Here is a 16132-nt window from a genome sequence, read left to right as displayed (position 1 = left end):
TATTGTCAGCAGACTAAATTCTGTAGTAAGACCAATATCTATAGACTATTGACCCTTTTTACGGCAAACTCCAGGAGCCCTAAGAGCACTAGGATAAAGAGCAACAATGATTTTCAGGTAAGTGTGTTTATATGATTGCGAGTTACTTTTAGGGTATACAGCAGGAGGTCTCTGTGTGAGAACTAACAAAGGAGTTTGAAAAATTCTTGGTCCAGGGTTCGTCTGTACCGTGATTGGAAATGAATTGATTTCCCAGTTATAACAAAATGACAGAACAATGATTATGAACTGATGAATTCGGTATGAGCAGGAACCTCACCAAACCCCAAACACACACAGAACAGGTCTTGTTAGCTCCTAAATAATGGCAAATTTCATACTCTATCTATGACTGTCTGTCTGTCTGTCTGTCTGTCTGTCTGTCTGTCTGTCTGTCTGTCTGTCTGTCTGTCTGTCTGTCTGTCTGTCTGTCTGTCTATCTATCTATCTATCTATCTATCTATCTATCTATCTATCTATCTATCTATCTATCTATCTATCTATCTATCTATCTATCTATCTTTTACATTTTGCAATTATGTTCTAGTTAAATCCAGTTGTTTAGATCATACTTGGTATTGCCATTTGATGACTTGATTGATTATTGGTTTTCATGGTGGCTGCTCCTGTCTAAAGAGACAGTGTATAGCACATAGGCAATGAGTGTGTATCCTAGCAGTGGTGTGTGTGAATGTGTGTGAATGTGTCCGTTTGTTTCTATGCAAAGTGTTTAAAAGGGCATGAGTTTGTGTTAATACCGAGTTCTATATATTTGTGTATTTGTTTCCTGTTTGTGTGTGTTGGAGTATGTGTTTCATGTTGTCTGGTTTGTTTTGCTTGCTGTAATACTACTCAAGGCATTTAAGGCAGTGTGCATCTTGAGTGATTTGTGAGTGGTTGAGTGTCTGTGGGCCTTGTCATAAATATTGTTTCTGGGTATCCCTCTGAGATGCTGATACTACTTCTTGTTTTTTTTGTTTTTTTATTTGTAGTGGTGTGTGTATGTCAAACTATGTATGTGTGTTTTCTTCTGGTTTAACATCTGGAAACATGAGCTTGATTAGAGTGCATCTTTTTGATAAGTTCTAGCTCTATGTTAAGTCCTTATTAGCGTCTCAAAAATAAGGTTGTCTTGTTTCTTTCATCTTGTCCCTTTCTGCTTTTTGCTTCCTCCTCACTCTTCCCCACCTATTCTGCTGGCTCGTTCTGTAGGGGGAATAAGGAGAGCTCGAGCCGGCCGCCAAGCAGTCGTCAAAGCAGCACTGACAGCGACATGAAGAGTCTGGAACCACGGCCATGGAGCAGCACAGACTCAGACAGCTCAAACCGCACGCTCCGGCCTCCCGTTACCAAGGCCAGCAGCTTCAGTGGTATCTCCATCCTAACACGTGGAGATAGTCTGGGTAGCAAGGGCTCACAGGGCAGTGCCAGGGGCTCACGCACAGGTACACACACACACACACACACACACACACACACACACACACACACACACACACACACACACACACACACAGGTCTACAGTAAAAGAAACACTCGTTCTATCTGCTTGGTAAATCTCATTTGTAGAGCCCTCTGGTGCCTGAGTGGCGAATTGCAATTACAGGTGTGGAGGGATCCATTTTCTCCACAAATGAGTATTCATTAATAGAACATCTAAGGATCTACATCCCACGCTTGCATTGAAAAACATTAATTGTTCATGAGTCCACCATCAGACAAAAACTGAACAAGAATGGTGTTCCTGAACACAAAAAGAATACCTCTGTTTCTGAAGTTTGCTCAAGACTATGTAGGTAAGCCAGAGTTGGAAGAATGTTCTGTGGACAGATCTTTTCTTTTAATTAAAAAGTTTGTTAAAAACCCAACACTTCCTTCCAACAAAAGAACCTTATACCAGACATGAAACATGGAGGTGGCACTAACACGGAAGGTCCAGGACAGCTTTCCCTTATTGATGGTGCAATCCAGAATTCATAGTTCCATCAGATTCTGCAGGAGAATGTCTGTGTGTCTGTATATAAACTGGAGCTTAACTCCAGGTGGGTCATGCATCAAATGAGCCAAACCATTTTGTTTAATAGCAGCACGATCTGGCTTTGTGAAACATATCTCCAACAAACTGCATTAAGGTATTATTCCAGAGCAAGCTGATAGAAAACGTTCACTGGATTTTAAACTAAAAGTTTAACGATTAATTGGATTCCCACCAACATTTACTTTGCAGGTCTTCCTCTTATAACCACAGAGGCTTGTCCCCAGCCACTTCATCAGAGCCGCACTCTCCTGCCCTGCCCATCCAGCTGCCCATCCAATGTTCCTCAGAGCCAGGCTCCACCACCACCTCCACAAACGGCTCTGCTGCCCACCCCTACTCTCTCTCACACACACACTCACCCGCAGCACCCCATTGGCAGCCACAGCCATAATCACATGCTGCCACAGGTGAGAGAGTTGGTTTAAAAATAAATAAATAAATAAAAATCTACTTGAATTCACTGCTACAACTGTTAGTGTATTCTATAGGCATATTTTTAGAGATTATTTTTTTTGTTAACATAGTATCGAGGCTTGTTTAAGTTAAGTTTGTTTTTTCCTTTGCCAATTCCTCTAACAGTTATTTTTTCCCTTCCCTTTCCCTGATTTGTATTGGTTTGCTCTCTCTGTCTTGCGCTCTGTCTGTCTGTCTCTCTCTCTCTCTCTCTCTCTCTCTCTCTCTCTCTCTCTCTCTCTCTCTCTTTTCCTTGACTGTATTTAGCCGGTGGCATCTTTGCAGCCAGCTCCACAGCCTGTATCATACTCCAGCTCTTCCTGCCCTCAGGTCATCCTGCCTGTTTCTCCTTCTCAGCAGTATAACTTGGTACTAATTATTCTTTCCTGCTTTACACTTCCCTGCTATTTTCTCATCTCGTACCCTGTCAGAATCTCTTAGCAGTACAATCGATTCTGAAGCAGCACAACATTTTGCCTGTACTCTTCATCTTCTTCATATCTGTCTTTCACTTTACCCTTTTAATCTGTCTCTCTTGCTGTTTCTCTTTGGAATCGGTAATAGTTTTTAGGTTAATAGGTTAATTTTGATGATTTTAGTTACTACAAGCCCTAGAGAGCTCCAAAAGAGTGCTGGATTCATAACTGAAAATGTTGGATAAGTAAAAAAAAAAAAAAAAAGTCTTTACGAACTTAATGAGATTTCACTTCATACTCCAATTCATGCCTGACAAAAACAGTCAGTACAGAATGCCTCGTCACAAACTTGTGAAACATTTATTTCCGATCTGCTCATTGCCTACATAGATCCTACTTAGTGTATGTATTTCCCCTTCTACTTTCTCTCTCAGGCTGATGAGTTGACTCCAGGTTTTGGACAGATGTCTCTGAGCCGTCAGGGCTCTAGTGAGGCTCCAGAGCCACCAGGACTCTATCAGCCTCCACCTGCCGTGTTATCCCAGCATCCTCCGCCACAGCCAGGCTACATCATTGCCCCGCCTCCATCCAGCTACCAGCCACCCACTGCCCATCCACACCCCCCTCCGCCAGCTCCACCCCAAACTCAGCCTGTACTGCAAACAGCTCCACCCACACAGGGCTACATGCAACCCCCTCCACCACCTCAGCAGGTACCATTTAAACGTACAGCAATATGGGTACACTGTCATTAATCTTGTAAAAACCTAAAAATCCTTAAGCAGAACTCAGTTAGTGTTGGTGATGGCTTTCAGAAAAACCCTCTGTTACATTTTTAACCATGATTTTGTCACTTTGGTCACATGTCGGTCTGGACTATTTTGGCTGCATTCTACAAGATTACAGTGCATCGCAAATTGTGCAGGATTGAAAAGCACGTTTTGTTGACTTGACTGAATCGCACAACCTTATAGTACTTCTCAGTGTGTAAAATGGAAGGTGTTTGAGAATGTCTACTACTTATTAGGAGGAAAGAAGTAAGTGGCAAATATGAGACCCAAATATCCATTTCGCACTTCTTTACTAATACTGACATCCTGTCATCTAGAAATTGAGGAAGGAAAGTAAGGACGATCTTGCACTTTGTGTGTGTGGTCACACTTCCAGGTGTAGAGATGCCAATTTTTTTAGGGGTAGTGTGTGTGAAGTTGTGTGTTTGTTTACTTATCTACCCTGAAGATGGACATAGCTTTCTAACACTTGCAGGGCAACTCTTGGGTTATTGAGCTCTGCATGTCATGATATTGGGGATTAGAGCTTCACTAATGTTTTTAGCTCTTTGGGGAAAATCCTATTTAAAATAAACTTGCTATCTGTATTTGTGCAAAACGCCAGCAATAAAGGATGCATGAGCTGTTTCATACTATAAACTGAGCATCTTTTCTCTTAGATCCAGGTGCAGTATTATTCTGCTGGTGGACAGTATCCAAGTTCAGGACAGCAGTACAGGGCCATGTCTCACCAGGTGTCGTACCCTGCCCAGCGATCCCAGCCAATGCCACCGCCAGCACAGCCCTCTGGTTAGTCTATCTTTTTTTTTTTCTTGTCCTAACCATCTGTTGTGTTTTTTTTTCCATAATTTATTCATAGGGAAATATAGACCATATTAGACTATAGACTCATAAGACAATATAAGGTAATCCTTTACAAGATATGTTTACATGCATAAAATGCACAAGTAACATTTCTTAACTTTAACACATCTGACCAACCATGTATACATAATAAGGAGATATCTACCTAGCATCTTGTGACTACAGTCAAAATTACAGGTCTCCTGCCTGCCATAGCCATACTAATGTCAAATCAGCATGCTCATCTGGCAAATTGATCCCTGATTTGGAGTCAAAACAGTTAGTTACTAGTTACACGCAGCCATGTAACCTAATGACTGACATAACTGAACATATGACTGACAAAGCAGACATGACTCAGCTAACATTTCGATTTCTGAAGCTAATGCTGTGCAACTTAGAAGCTCATGTCACCAGGACACTCCTTATAGCCCAGTGACCACATATCCTTCATGTTCCTTGTTAGAGGAGCATGAGGATCCTTTGTCCTACATCCAAGTCTGTATGTTTTTTTTTTTTCCAGGCTGAAAATGACATGGTTGAACTGATGTTTAAATCTCTGCAGCACCTGACAGGGAATGTGGGAGCTCCAATACTGTAGAGTTTAATGCTATAATAGTGCACATTAGTGATTTACCTGAGGGAGATATTCCGGCTGCATAGAGTGTGCATGTACTATTATACAGCATCATGGGTTGACCTTCAATATTTTAGCCCTCGACGGAGGGCCGCAGTATAATTCCTAAGTAAACAATGTTTCTCAGTCGGTATGGACTTCATTGGGTGGCTCTAGTACATTGCAAAATTCCCATGCTGACTGCAGCATCATAAATGGCATGTCTCTGCTGGCTAATATGCTTACTAAAGCCTTTTATGAAATGGCTAAAGCGATTGCATCCACCACAGATCCCTAGGAATCTGACTTGGTTCCCCCCAAGTGCTGGAGCACCTTAAGATCCCTTCTTACATGCTACAGTAGGATATTTTGGGAATCACTTAATTGACTGTATAGTGTTCCATGCAGAAGGTTTCTATCTGTGTCCAGTTTGTGCACCAAGTTATCGAATCGAGACAGAACAGCAAACATCCCATCTTCAGATCAAGTCTTTGTATCCCACTGACTAAGACAAAGTTGGCTGGCCAAATAGAAGGTTGACGTAATCACCTACACAATGGTATATAGGCAGACTGGTGTGTGTGTGTGTATATATCCCTTATCTGTGACATGTCTGTCTACAAATACAGTATTTTCTCTGCTGTTTCCTGGGTATCACCAATTTTTCCAGTGTTGATGGGTAGGATGGTATCATAGAATATTACTTAAATACGTGGGATTTACAACTATTGTTCAGGTTACATATTTGGATGAATGAGGTTTGAATGAAAAGTCTTTCTTTAATTTGTGGACATTAAAAGTGAAAAGTAAACATGCAAGTTTTTGAGGAAGGTGGCAAACTCACCAGGTTTCCATTTTAAAAATGTAATAACCTCCTATATAAAATGTAATTGTTTATTATGTTCAGCTTATGTTTACTTATCATTTTCTTGTTCAATCTGAATTTGGTCATTGTATTTGCCGAATCAGCTTCTCTCCAGCCCATCATGGCCAGTCAGCAGCCAGCATTCCAGGGAATGATGGGAGTTCAGCAGCCGCAGAGTGCCAGTATCATGAATTCTCAGCGTCCAGGAATGAGTGGACAGATCCAGGGCATGGTGGTGCAATACACACCTATGCCTTCCTATCAGGTAGTGTAAGTGTTTGCCATGCGCATGTGGAAATACTCTTAACAGGTATATAAATCCTTTGTACACTGAACTCCCCTGTGCTTTACCCTAGGTGCCCGTGGCTAATGAAGCTCAGCCTGTGGTGCAGCAGCAGTACCAGCAGCCTGTCATGGTGCCCGTTAGCCAGTCTGTACAGGGTGCAATGCCAGCCGCCCCACCCATGCCAGTCTACTACAGCGTCCTGACGCCGACACAACAGAACAGCACAAGGTAATGAAACCGCAATTCAGAACACTTGCAAAAGACTATACTCTTCTACTAGGAAGCATATATAGTATGTTATTTTTGTGTGGCTATCTGTTTGTGTGTACATATTTCAGTCCATCTGTGAGCTATCTGCAGCCCCCCAGTTCAGATCAGTATCAGATGACTCAGTCCCCTTCCCCTTGCAGTCCTCAGCAGATACAACAACAGTATTCAGGTATCTTAATAATTTAGTACTTTTTTTTAACCGGGTTTGTGTTTTGTGTTGATTGCTGTTTTGCACAATACTTTACAATATCTCAGGTAACTGCTGCTATAATACCGTGTGTTCATTTCAGTATTTCTGCAATGCAATATTGTTTGAACATACAGTATTTACACTAGTCGGTGCTATTTCTCTTTGTTGTATTTTGTGTATTGCCTTGTATTTTTTGTTTGCACTGTCTTTTGTCCTGCACTGTCTTGTTTGTCTTTTGTCTCACACTGTTTGCACCAGGTCGCACAGATGCACTTTATGTATCTAGGACTAACTTTCTAAGTCCTTAACTCTGTCTTCGTTCTACAGTATGTAGCACTATGGCCTGGTGAAACGTCATTTCACCGTGTACTGAATACTGTATATGGTTGAAATGACAATAAAAGCTTCTTGACTCACTCATTATTTTGTCTATAGAAATGTCAGGATAAATGTCATTTGTGTCTTATGTATACTCACATGGCTAATACAAGTCAATATATTACAAATAAATACAAATATGTTCACACACACACACACACACACACACACACACACACACACACACACACACACACACACACACACACACAGGCCATTTAAAATAAATTCTTTGCATGTAATATTTGGCTTTCTCTGCTTTTTATTTACAAAGCCAATTCTAGTACTAATTCCAGTTTTCCTGTTTAATAAATTAAAACTCTAACCTTGATAACTCTAGCTAGTTTGGCATTTACTCTTTACTCCTTATGCCTTGATAAACAAATACCAATAACCGATTCATCCTCATGAATTTAGCCAATTTGAAACTAGACTTAAATGGCTAAATCTGACATCACCGGTTGCTGAACACGCAGTCAGCTTTGTTGGACAAATCAGACAGAACATGAAGGACAGTGTGTCCTGCTGCAAAACATTTACCTCATCATACTGAGCCTGAATCTTAAAATACATAAACACATAGTTAGCCTCCAGTGCTAAATGGCAAGTTGTATTTAACACAATTATAATAATTTGTTCCATTTTTTTTCTGCATCTTGTTAAATCACCTCATAGTTAACGTTTGTTGCAAATAATAATTAACCACTAAGCACTCGTGTAGCCTAAACTGTCAATAATGGTAATCCCAACAAATGTCAGTGCCCATTATCCATCCAGGCTTTACAAACGCTTAAATGTACATACAAGGTACCTAAATGGATTTAACAATATATCACCCTGTTTTTAACTGTTTTCTTGAAACCTGATCTAAATTTCTAAAAGAGTATTCCAGATTGGAAGCCAGCCACCAAGCTCAACATCATTATTTACTGCATTCTTGTACTGTTTTGAACCTGGTACAGTACCTTCTGACCTACAAAGAAGTTATAGTGGTCATTGCCATGATCTTTGACACAAATAGATGTTCTTACCTTTCACCTCCTTTCATCTAGTTTAGTCATGCAACTGAGATCAGGGATGTACTTACCCACACCTCCATTAGACAGTACATTAGATTTCTGCTTTTATATATATATATATATATATATATATATATATATATATATATATATATATATATATATATATATATATATATATGCTTTTATATACAGTATATATAAATATATATGATAAACAGTGACAATTTATTTTTTACCAGCATTTTATTTGATTAAATTGAAAGAGTTTTACACAATTAAGCAGAGGAGAGCATTAATTGTGTGATTGTGTGTATGCGTGTTGATCTGTGTGTTTGTGTAGGAGTGCCACCTCCCGGTCCAAGTGTTATGGTGATGCAGTTGAGTGTTCCCAATGGGCCACAGCCTACCCAAAATCCTCCCATGGTGCAGTGGAATCCCTGCAAGTATTACAGTGTGGAACAGAGACCCAGCAAACCTGAGCCTCAGGTATTGTACATACACACACAAAACCCCAAGCAAGCTCTCCTACAGGATTTCACCCTTCAGACACTATAGTTATTTTCATAATACTTACTTATCTAAAAGCAAACAAATCCACAACGATTGAACAAAATACTCTCTATATTTTCACAATGTTAATGTACATTTTTGTGCAGTAATATGTGTACTGTAAGTTATGCTAAGCAGTGTGTGTCTGTGGTTACATTTTACAAACTGAGACACTCTTTCTATGGCTGGAAAGACATATTGGGCACATTATGCCCTCATGTTATATCTTCTCTAATCAACAGAACATTTGCCCTACAGTAAGTGTGCTGGGGGCTACACCAGATTGAACACTCACTTGCTTTTAATTCTGTTTATCTGCAGCCAGCTAGTCTAGGTGTAAATGTCCAGTTGTAAAAAGTAGTAAAGTTGTTGAAAAAATAGAGAAAGCAATAGACTGAATAAAAATTAAATGGACAATGCCACACTTGTTAGAATTATCATCATTGTCCGTTTATCTGATTCAAGACAAAATGTTTTTTTTACTTTACTTTTTTACTGGGTGGAAAAAGCAGAGAATATTATTAACATGCACGTAATGGAAGAGTAACAGTAAAATGATTAAGCCACAGCTGGTAGGAGAGCAGTACAGGGAAAAAAAAGATATCTTTGATCTACCTAGAAGTAAACCCGCATGTAAATTTTAGAGCGAGTTCGTCATTATTGTGCCCTTGTGATTTTCTTTGCATTTGTATGACATGAACCATGGGAGATGAAAGCAAGCCCTTTCTGCTTTAATTCAAACTCGACTTTTAAGGGAAATTGGCAGTCCTAATACACACTACTACTATTTCTCTATCTATCTCTCTCTCTGTATCTCTTTCTCTTCTGTCTCTGTAGGTCAGCACTCAGTTAAGTAGTCCGCTGCCATCTCCTACTCAGTCACCCACTCCCACTCCATCGAACAGTGGAAACAGTGTGTGTCCTGGACTCGGCCCACTGCCTCTCATTTCCCAGTTTCCACGGCCTGGTGGACCCACACAAGGTAAACACTAATGTAACATTCATTTCACGACACAATATGTAGTCATTTTTGCACCACAATGTGACACCTTTTCAGTACAGAGGTGAAAATAAAATGCTCATTTTACATCAATTTGATTACTATATATATATTTCAAATTGCATCTATAGATATAATGCGCACTATAATCACCTTACACTTTACAGTAAACATACATGTTGCATAGCTTGCGTGTAAAGGTTTGATTCATAATTTTTGAGACCGCAGAATGGTGACAATGCTTTGTTACTCGTTCGTTATTACTATAGAATAAGTGTAAAATTCTATAGGTGGCTAATTGGATACTTAGTAGTATTAGAGACACACAGTATGTATCAGGACCAGTGGGGTGGCAATTCTGGTTACAAATTAAATCGATTTGATTCCCATTCGTTTCTCTATGGCATGTAGCTATCCAATAACGTGATGAAAATGTGTGATGCATTGCATGAGGAAATCCCACTTAGGCAGCTAGGTTGTAGACATCTTTAGGGAGTCCACTTGTTTGTACCACCATGTTGTTAAACTGGCTCCTTAACCATCGTTGTCTTCGAAGGAACATGGCCAAGGAAAGAGTAAAACGTATTTCAATGTAGTTTTGCTGTAATATATTTATAGGTTCTTTAAGTTGTTGTGTCAGCTACACTGATATCAGATGGGGTTTCCCAGACAGCCAAGTATAGAGAAATATACAAAATGTTGTCAGAGATATTAGTTATATATATTAGAGATGTGTGTCACTGTCACCCTGCTAGCCAACAGATCAATGTGACCTCATTATGCTCTACTGTACACATCCAAACACAAACATGTTAGATCTGCATTCCCTACTGCTCTACTGATAATGTGACCTGAATACGCTGCCTTTGGTTTGCTCCACAAACCCTAAACAGTTTGCTGTGTGTATGATACAGGAGATGGACGCTATTCGTTACTGGGGCAGCCCCTGCAGTACAGTTTGTGTCCCCCAACTATCATGCACAACCATAGCCAGTCCTCCTACTGCTCCCACCAGGTGAGCATGCATTCATGTACACTTGGTACATGTATTTCGTGTATACACTCTCTTGTCTCTCACTGTGTTTTCCTCTATGAGAACCTTGTAAACTCGCTAAATTTGTGCATATCTGTCCACAGAGCTCAGGAGTGATCAAGCATGGAGCCAGAGGAAAGAAACAGACATTGAAATCTGCCTCTACAGATTTAGGCACTACTGACGTGGGTATGGCTGCACACACACACGCACACACACAGGCACACACACACACGCACTGTAAATCAACGTTAGTGCTAAAACAACAGATTGTGCAATATGGCTAAAATATCAGATTATAATGATTTTCATATATATTTAATTTTGGGTTTCAGTACAAGTTTGTGTAAATTACAACTGTGTAAAATCAGTGCTGAGCTACGTTACCTGCAGTAGCCTGTATAGTGTAATGTACAGCAGTAGCATTTGTCTCTGCCATTCAGTGAATACTTTAGAGCCAGAGTGATTGATTTATGTTGCTGAGTGACATGATGCTGTGTTCCACATACAAAGACAGCAATGCTGCAGTCATAAAATAAAGTTCTTTACTACTACTCAATGCATGCCTTCACAGTATCAACCCGCTTCTCTGTGCAGTGGTGAGCCGTGTGCTGGAGGTTACAGACCTGCCTGAGGGCATCTCTCGCACAGAGGCAGACAAACTCTTCAACCAGCTCTCGATGTGTGGGGCCAAGATCCAGTGGCTGAAGGAGCCGCAGGCATGCCGGGGAACTGGCACAACCCAAGTGCATGGAGCTGCTGGCAACGGGGCAGTAGGAAAGGGTGACACCCACGACCCAGCACACCTCTACACCGTGGTGGCAGTGTTCCCCAACACCATGGCTGCACAGAGTGCTTCCTTTAAGCTCAACAACAGTGGAGGAAGTCTGTTCAAACTGCGCACTGCCAAAAAGAACTATGACCTGCGCGTACTAGAGAGAGCTAGCTCACAGTGAGCAAAAAGAGAGAGAGCGGGAGCGGAGAGGGTTGGAAGAACAGAGAGAAGAGAGAGATCCTACTGATTTTCTCAGTCTTTTTTTGTATCATTACGCAAAGAGGACATAACGCACGTAAGCATGTGTACCTCTGTTGTACCTCTGTATATATAATTCCTTATGTACACACAGATGCGCACACACTTACACACATGGCCATGCACTGGACAGAGGGTGTTGGACAGGCTCCTCAAATTTTTCTGTCTCTCTTTTCATCGCGTCTCTCCTTCAATCATACGCCTTCTCTCTCCCTTTCTCTGGCTCATATTTCATCCATCATGTTCTTTTTCTGATGCTCCTCCTCTTTCTCTTTTCTCACTCTTGCGCTCCCTTTCGGCACTTTCAAGACGGCTTTCTCTCTTCTTTCTCTTGCTTTCCGTTTGCCTTAATGCTGTCGTGAACTTCTGTATTGCGCTGTTCTTTCTCATATTCTCTCTCTCTCTCTCTCTCTCTCTCTCTCTCTCTCTCTCTCTCTCTCTCTCTCTCAGATAAAATACTGAAGTATCGTTCCTCTTTTGTTCGATATATTTATATAAGTGATGTAAGGATTATAAAAAAATCTATATATTCAGTGATTTCTTTCCCCCCCAGGTGGATAAGTTAAAGTTCCTTTACAATCTGTTCCTTTACACAACTTCCCCTCATCCCCCTTCCTACACTCCCTTGTCTTTTCCTCATTCATCATTGTGTTTCGCATCTTTTTTTTTGTGACGGCTGTGCAGAAAGTTCTCTTGAGGTATTTAAGTGCACAAAGATTGCAAATGTCTACTGTAAATTCCATTTCTTCTGTTCTTTTTGTTTGTTTTTAAAAATATAAAAGAAGACAAAAGAAACCTTTTTGTGTGTGTTCTTGAATGAAGAGGTCATTTGTAGAGAATGAGAGATGAAGGATGTAAATATATAATGATTAATAATAACTTGGGTTATAAGATTACTTATTTGAAATACTGAGCACTCGATTCAATTAAAAGAGAAAAGCTATTGAAAATCCTTCGCTTAACAAATTAAACTGAATATAATAGAACAAACCGATATATTGATGCACTTGTTCTAATAAAGTTTTCTACATGAAAAGTTCATTCAAAGGAACTTATATGGCTGATACTCTGTTTACATGGACTTAAGGTCAAATATGATCTTGTCTGCTAAAAGTCTTATTCAGAAGAGACTGTCGATTAGAGGATTTGAGGATTTGAATAGTCCATTTGGGTTGTTCATGCTTTCAGTAGGGTATAAACCCCTGACAGGTGCAGCTGTTTCACATACTGTTTGTGGTCCACACACATTGACTCACACATGTCTAATAGGACCAGTCATGTCTGCTTGAATTCCCCACCTGTTGGGAAGCGGGTGATGGGTTTGAGTTCAGCTCTGAACTTTGCTTACTTCCCCTAAACCAGCCGATGTCCAGCCAAAGCCAGCTTACTCTACGTTGTCTAAGGTAAGATTGAAATGAATGAAGAAAAGAGTTTTTTGATAATAGTCTTTTGTTAATAGTTCGTTTTGCTTGAGATTTGAATTGAGATTTGAACATAAATCATGTAAAAATGGTTTGAAGATTTAATGTAACATACGTTTAAAATGTTGAGACTGGAACCACAAAAAAATGGAAAAAATTTGTTTTATTTATAATTATCTATTTGATGTGTGATTCCTGCTACAAATTGTAATCGACCACCATGCATTTATTTTCTTGCTTTTGTCCAAGTATGCTTATAATTCAAAATCGTGGTGTGCATTATTTTAAAAATGCTAAAAATAAAATAAACCTAAATTTAGATCCAGTATGTTATGCAATAAAGATGCTTTTCTTTTTTATGTTTAATGTTACAGCGCCCCCTGTTGTCTGTACAGTAGTTTTGCAGCTGATCTGCTTACTGTCATGTCTCAATATTACCAGTAAGTGTTCAGCATATCACTGACCCGTTCCTTTAACATCTTGACCAGTATTCCAGGGTTTTTCAATCTAATCTCTATACAAAGCTTCTCTTACCTGATCGTTTACCCACTAATTGAATTTAGACACACAGTCTGAAATAAATTAAAAGTATATAGATCAGATTGTTTTTAATTTTGCAAATTTATCAGCAATGTGCATACTCTGATCAGCCACAACATTAAGCCCACTTGCCTAATATTGTGTAGGTCTCTAATATGCCTCCATAACAGTTCAGACTCCACATGACCTCTGATAGTGCGCTGTGGTATCTGCCACCAAAACCTTAGCAACCGATACTGTAAGTCTTATAAGTGGTCAGGTGGAGCTTCCATGGATCAGAAAGTTTGTCATGCACATCCCACAGATGACATCCCACAGATGCTTGGTTTGACTGCGGTTTGGTGTATTTGGAGGCCAGGTCACATTCACACACATAAACACACACACACACACACACACACACACACAGCCATATGATGTAAAAGAGATTGTCGTTCGTCGGACAGGGCCACCTTCTTCCATGGTGCCACAGTCCAGTCCAGCAATCTGTGATGCACTGTGTGTTCTGACACTTTTCTTTCATAGCCACCATTAACTTTTTCAGCAATTTCTGCAATTTTTGGCGATAGTTCCAAATGACGAGGACCCTAGTGTTTAAAGAATAAGTGTGTTATACACTATATTGCCGAATGTTTGTGGACACCTGACTATCACAGGCAGCTCTTCTGTGGGATTGGAACAGACCGGCTTGTCTTTGTCCCCGTGTGAATCAATAAGCCTTAGGTTTCCATGACACTGTTGCTGGTTCACCGGTTGTCCTTCCGTGGACCATTTTTGGCATGTTGTATCCACTGCATACTGAGAACACCACGCAAAGACCTGCTGTTTTTGAGATGCTCTTACCCTGTCATCTAGCCATCACATTTTGGCTCATGTCAAACTCACTCAGATCATTACACTAGTCCAATTTTCCTGCTTTTAGCACATTGACCTTGAGAATTGACCATTCACCTGAAGCCTAATAAATAGCAGGTGCCATTGTAGATATAACCAAAGTCAACTTTGTGTTTTTTTTTTTATATGTCTGATCAGGCTGTGTGTGTGTATGTGTGTGTGCGTGTGTGTGTGTGTGTGTGCTGATGAAAGAGATCAGAGATTTTTCCACATCAATATTATCACTTCATTACATACACTGTAGCATCCTTTCACCCGAGTCACTTCACCTGATTCTTTTTGCTGCCCACAGATTGGATAAGAAAGACTCCCTGGACCTCCATGATAGTCCTCCTGTTCCTGACAACATAATGAAGGAGGATAACACAGTAGGTTAACAAGCTCCCTGTGCTTTGTAACCTTTGACACAGTCCATGGCCATAATGTCTGGTTTGACTTTTTGTGATTTATAATCATTGGTCAAAAAAACATTTTCTTTCCTTTTCTAGAAAGCTCGTTCTCCCTGTCTGACTTTGCTTTGAAATATATTTAGAGCAAAAATCAAAACCTCATTCCTTGGAATGATCTCAGTGACAGATTGAACACAGCAACAGTGCCTTCTCAAATTGGAGGGTCTCGATAGGTTTTGTAGATTCTTTGCATCTTAATGATCACAGGGTCTGGCCAAATATCAGGCAAATTTTGATGGTTCATCTGGAGATCTCAATCTGTTTGTAGCCAGGGACCTAATGGTTATTCCATGAGCATTATTTAAATGTATACAATCACATTTTGTCTATTAGGTCCATACAGTAGATTCTTTTTTTAATGACCGAATTCCACTGGCTCAAGACATTAGGTCCAAATTGACATTATTTACAGACTACTTGTTTTAGCTTAATAGAGGTTTAGATGAAACCCATTTAAGTGACCGGGACCAATCTGACATGCAAACTACTGTAAGATTTTAGTGAGCCCGGCTTTTTAGTATTTAATTTAAAATAAATGTTAATTGAATTGTAATCGACCACCATGCATTAACTTTCTTGCTATTGTCTAAATCAGCGGTCTCCAATCTTATCCGCAAAGGGCTGGTGCGGGTGCAGGTTTTCATTCCACCCAAGCAGCCCTTTCTGGATAAGATTGGAGACCCCTGGTCTAAAAAAAAAAAAAAAGATATAAACATTTTAATTCGAAATATATATGGCTGTAAGGAGTATTTATATAAATGTTTTTTTTTTGTTTGTTTGTTTAAGCAGAAATATTTACAAGCCAAGTGTTTTACACCATGACCTTTTCCCCCCTCCTCATCTGTTATTTCAACTTAAAATTTAAAATTAGTGACGTGACATACGGCTAAGTACGGTGTCCCATACTCAGAATTCGTTCTTTGCATTTAACTCATCCAAAGTGCACACACACACCGTGAACACACACTCGGAGCAGTTCTCCCATAAGTCACTGAAGCAGATTGT

The 16132-nt window shown here is 40.0% G+C and overlaps 2 protein-coding genes across 16 annotated transcripts in view; both read left to right on the top strand.

Moving 5' to 3' along the window:
* LOC113642963 (R3H domain-containing protein 2) overlaps positions 1-12265 on the top strand; it is a 50268-nt gene extending 38003 nt beyond the window's left edge. For 11 of the 14 annotated variants that reach the window (XM_047813690.1, XM_047813688.1, XM_047813687.1 and 8 more), the window contains 13 exons: positions 1252-1484; positions 2268-2485; positions 2799-2900; positions 3382-3660; positions 4398-4527; positions 6167-6327; positions 6419-6576; positions 6687-6787; positions 8549-8694; positions 9595-9739; positions 10672-10772; positions 10895-10979; positions 11388-12265. In XM_047813690.1, the coding sequence (XP_047669646.1) occupies positions 1252-1484; positions 2268-2485; positions 2799-2900; positions 3382-3660; positions 4398-4527; positions 6167-6327; positions 6419-6576; positions 6687-6787; positions 8549-8694; positions 9595-9739; positions 10672-10772; positions 10895-10979; positions 11388-11746 (2218 nt within the window). In that variant the 3' untranslated portion in view covers positions 11747-12265. Of the gene's footprint in view, positions 1-1251; positions 1485-2267; positions 2486-2798; positions 2901-3381; positions 3661-4397; positions 4528-6166; positions 6328-6418; positions 6577-6686; positions 6788-8548; positions 8695-9594; positions 9740-10671; positions 10773-10894; positions 10980-11364 lie in introns of all 14 variants that reach the window. The other 3 variants (XM_047813697.1, XM_047813696.1, XM_047813695.1) reach the window with 3 other exon arrangements.
* Positions 12266-13044: 779 nt separating this feature from the next.
* The window catches only part of LOC113643184 (SH3 and cysteine-rich domain-containing protein 3), a 7683-nt gene continuing 4595 nt past the window's right edge, over positions 13045-16132 (top strand). Inside the window, exons 1-3 of one of the 2 annotated variants that reach the window (XM_047813872.1) lie at positions 13045-13226; positions 13619-13684; positions 14971-15046. In XM_047813872.1, the coding sequence (XP_047669828.1) occupies positions 13189-13226; positions 13619-13684; positions 14971-15046 (180 nt within the window). In that variant the 5' untranslated portion in view covers positions 13045-13188. The remainder of the gene's footprint in view (positions 13227-13618; positions 13685-14970; positions 15047-16132) is intronic. The other variant, XM_047813873.1, reaches the window with a different exon arrangement.

The sequence above is a fragment of the Tachysurus fulvidraco genome, chromosome 5 (assembly GCF_022655615.1).
Source record: "Tachysurus fulvidraco isolate hzauxx_2018 chromosome 5, HZAU_PFXX_2.0, whole genome shotgun sequence".
Classification (NCBI taxonomy): Eukaryota; Metazoa; Chordata; class Actinopteri; order Siluriformes; family Bagridae; genus Tachysurus; species Tachysurus fulvidraco.
This window is presented reverse-complemented; position numbering and strand designations above follow the sequence as displayed.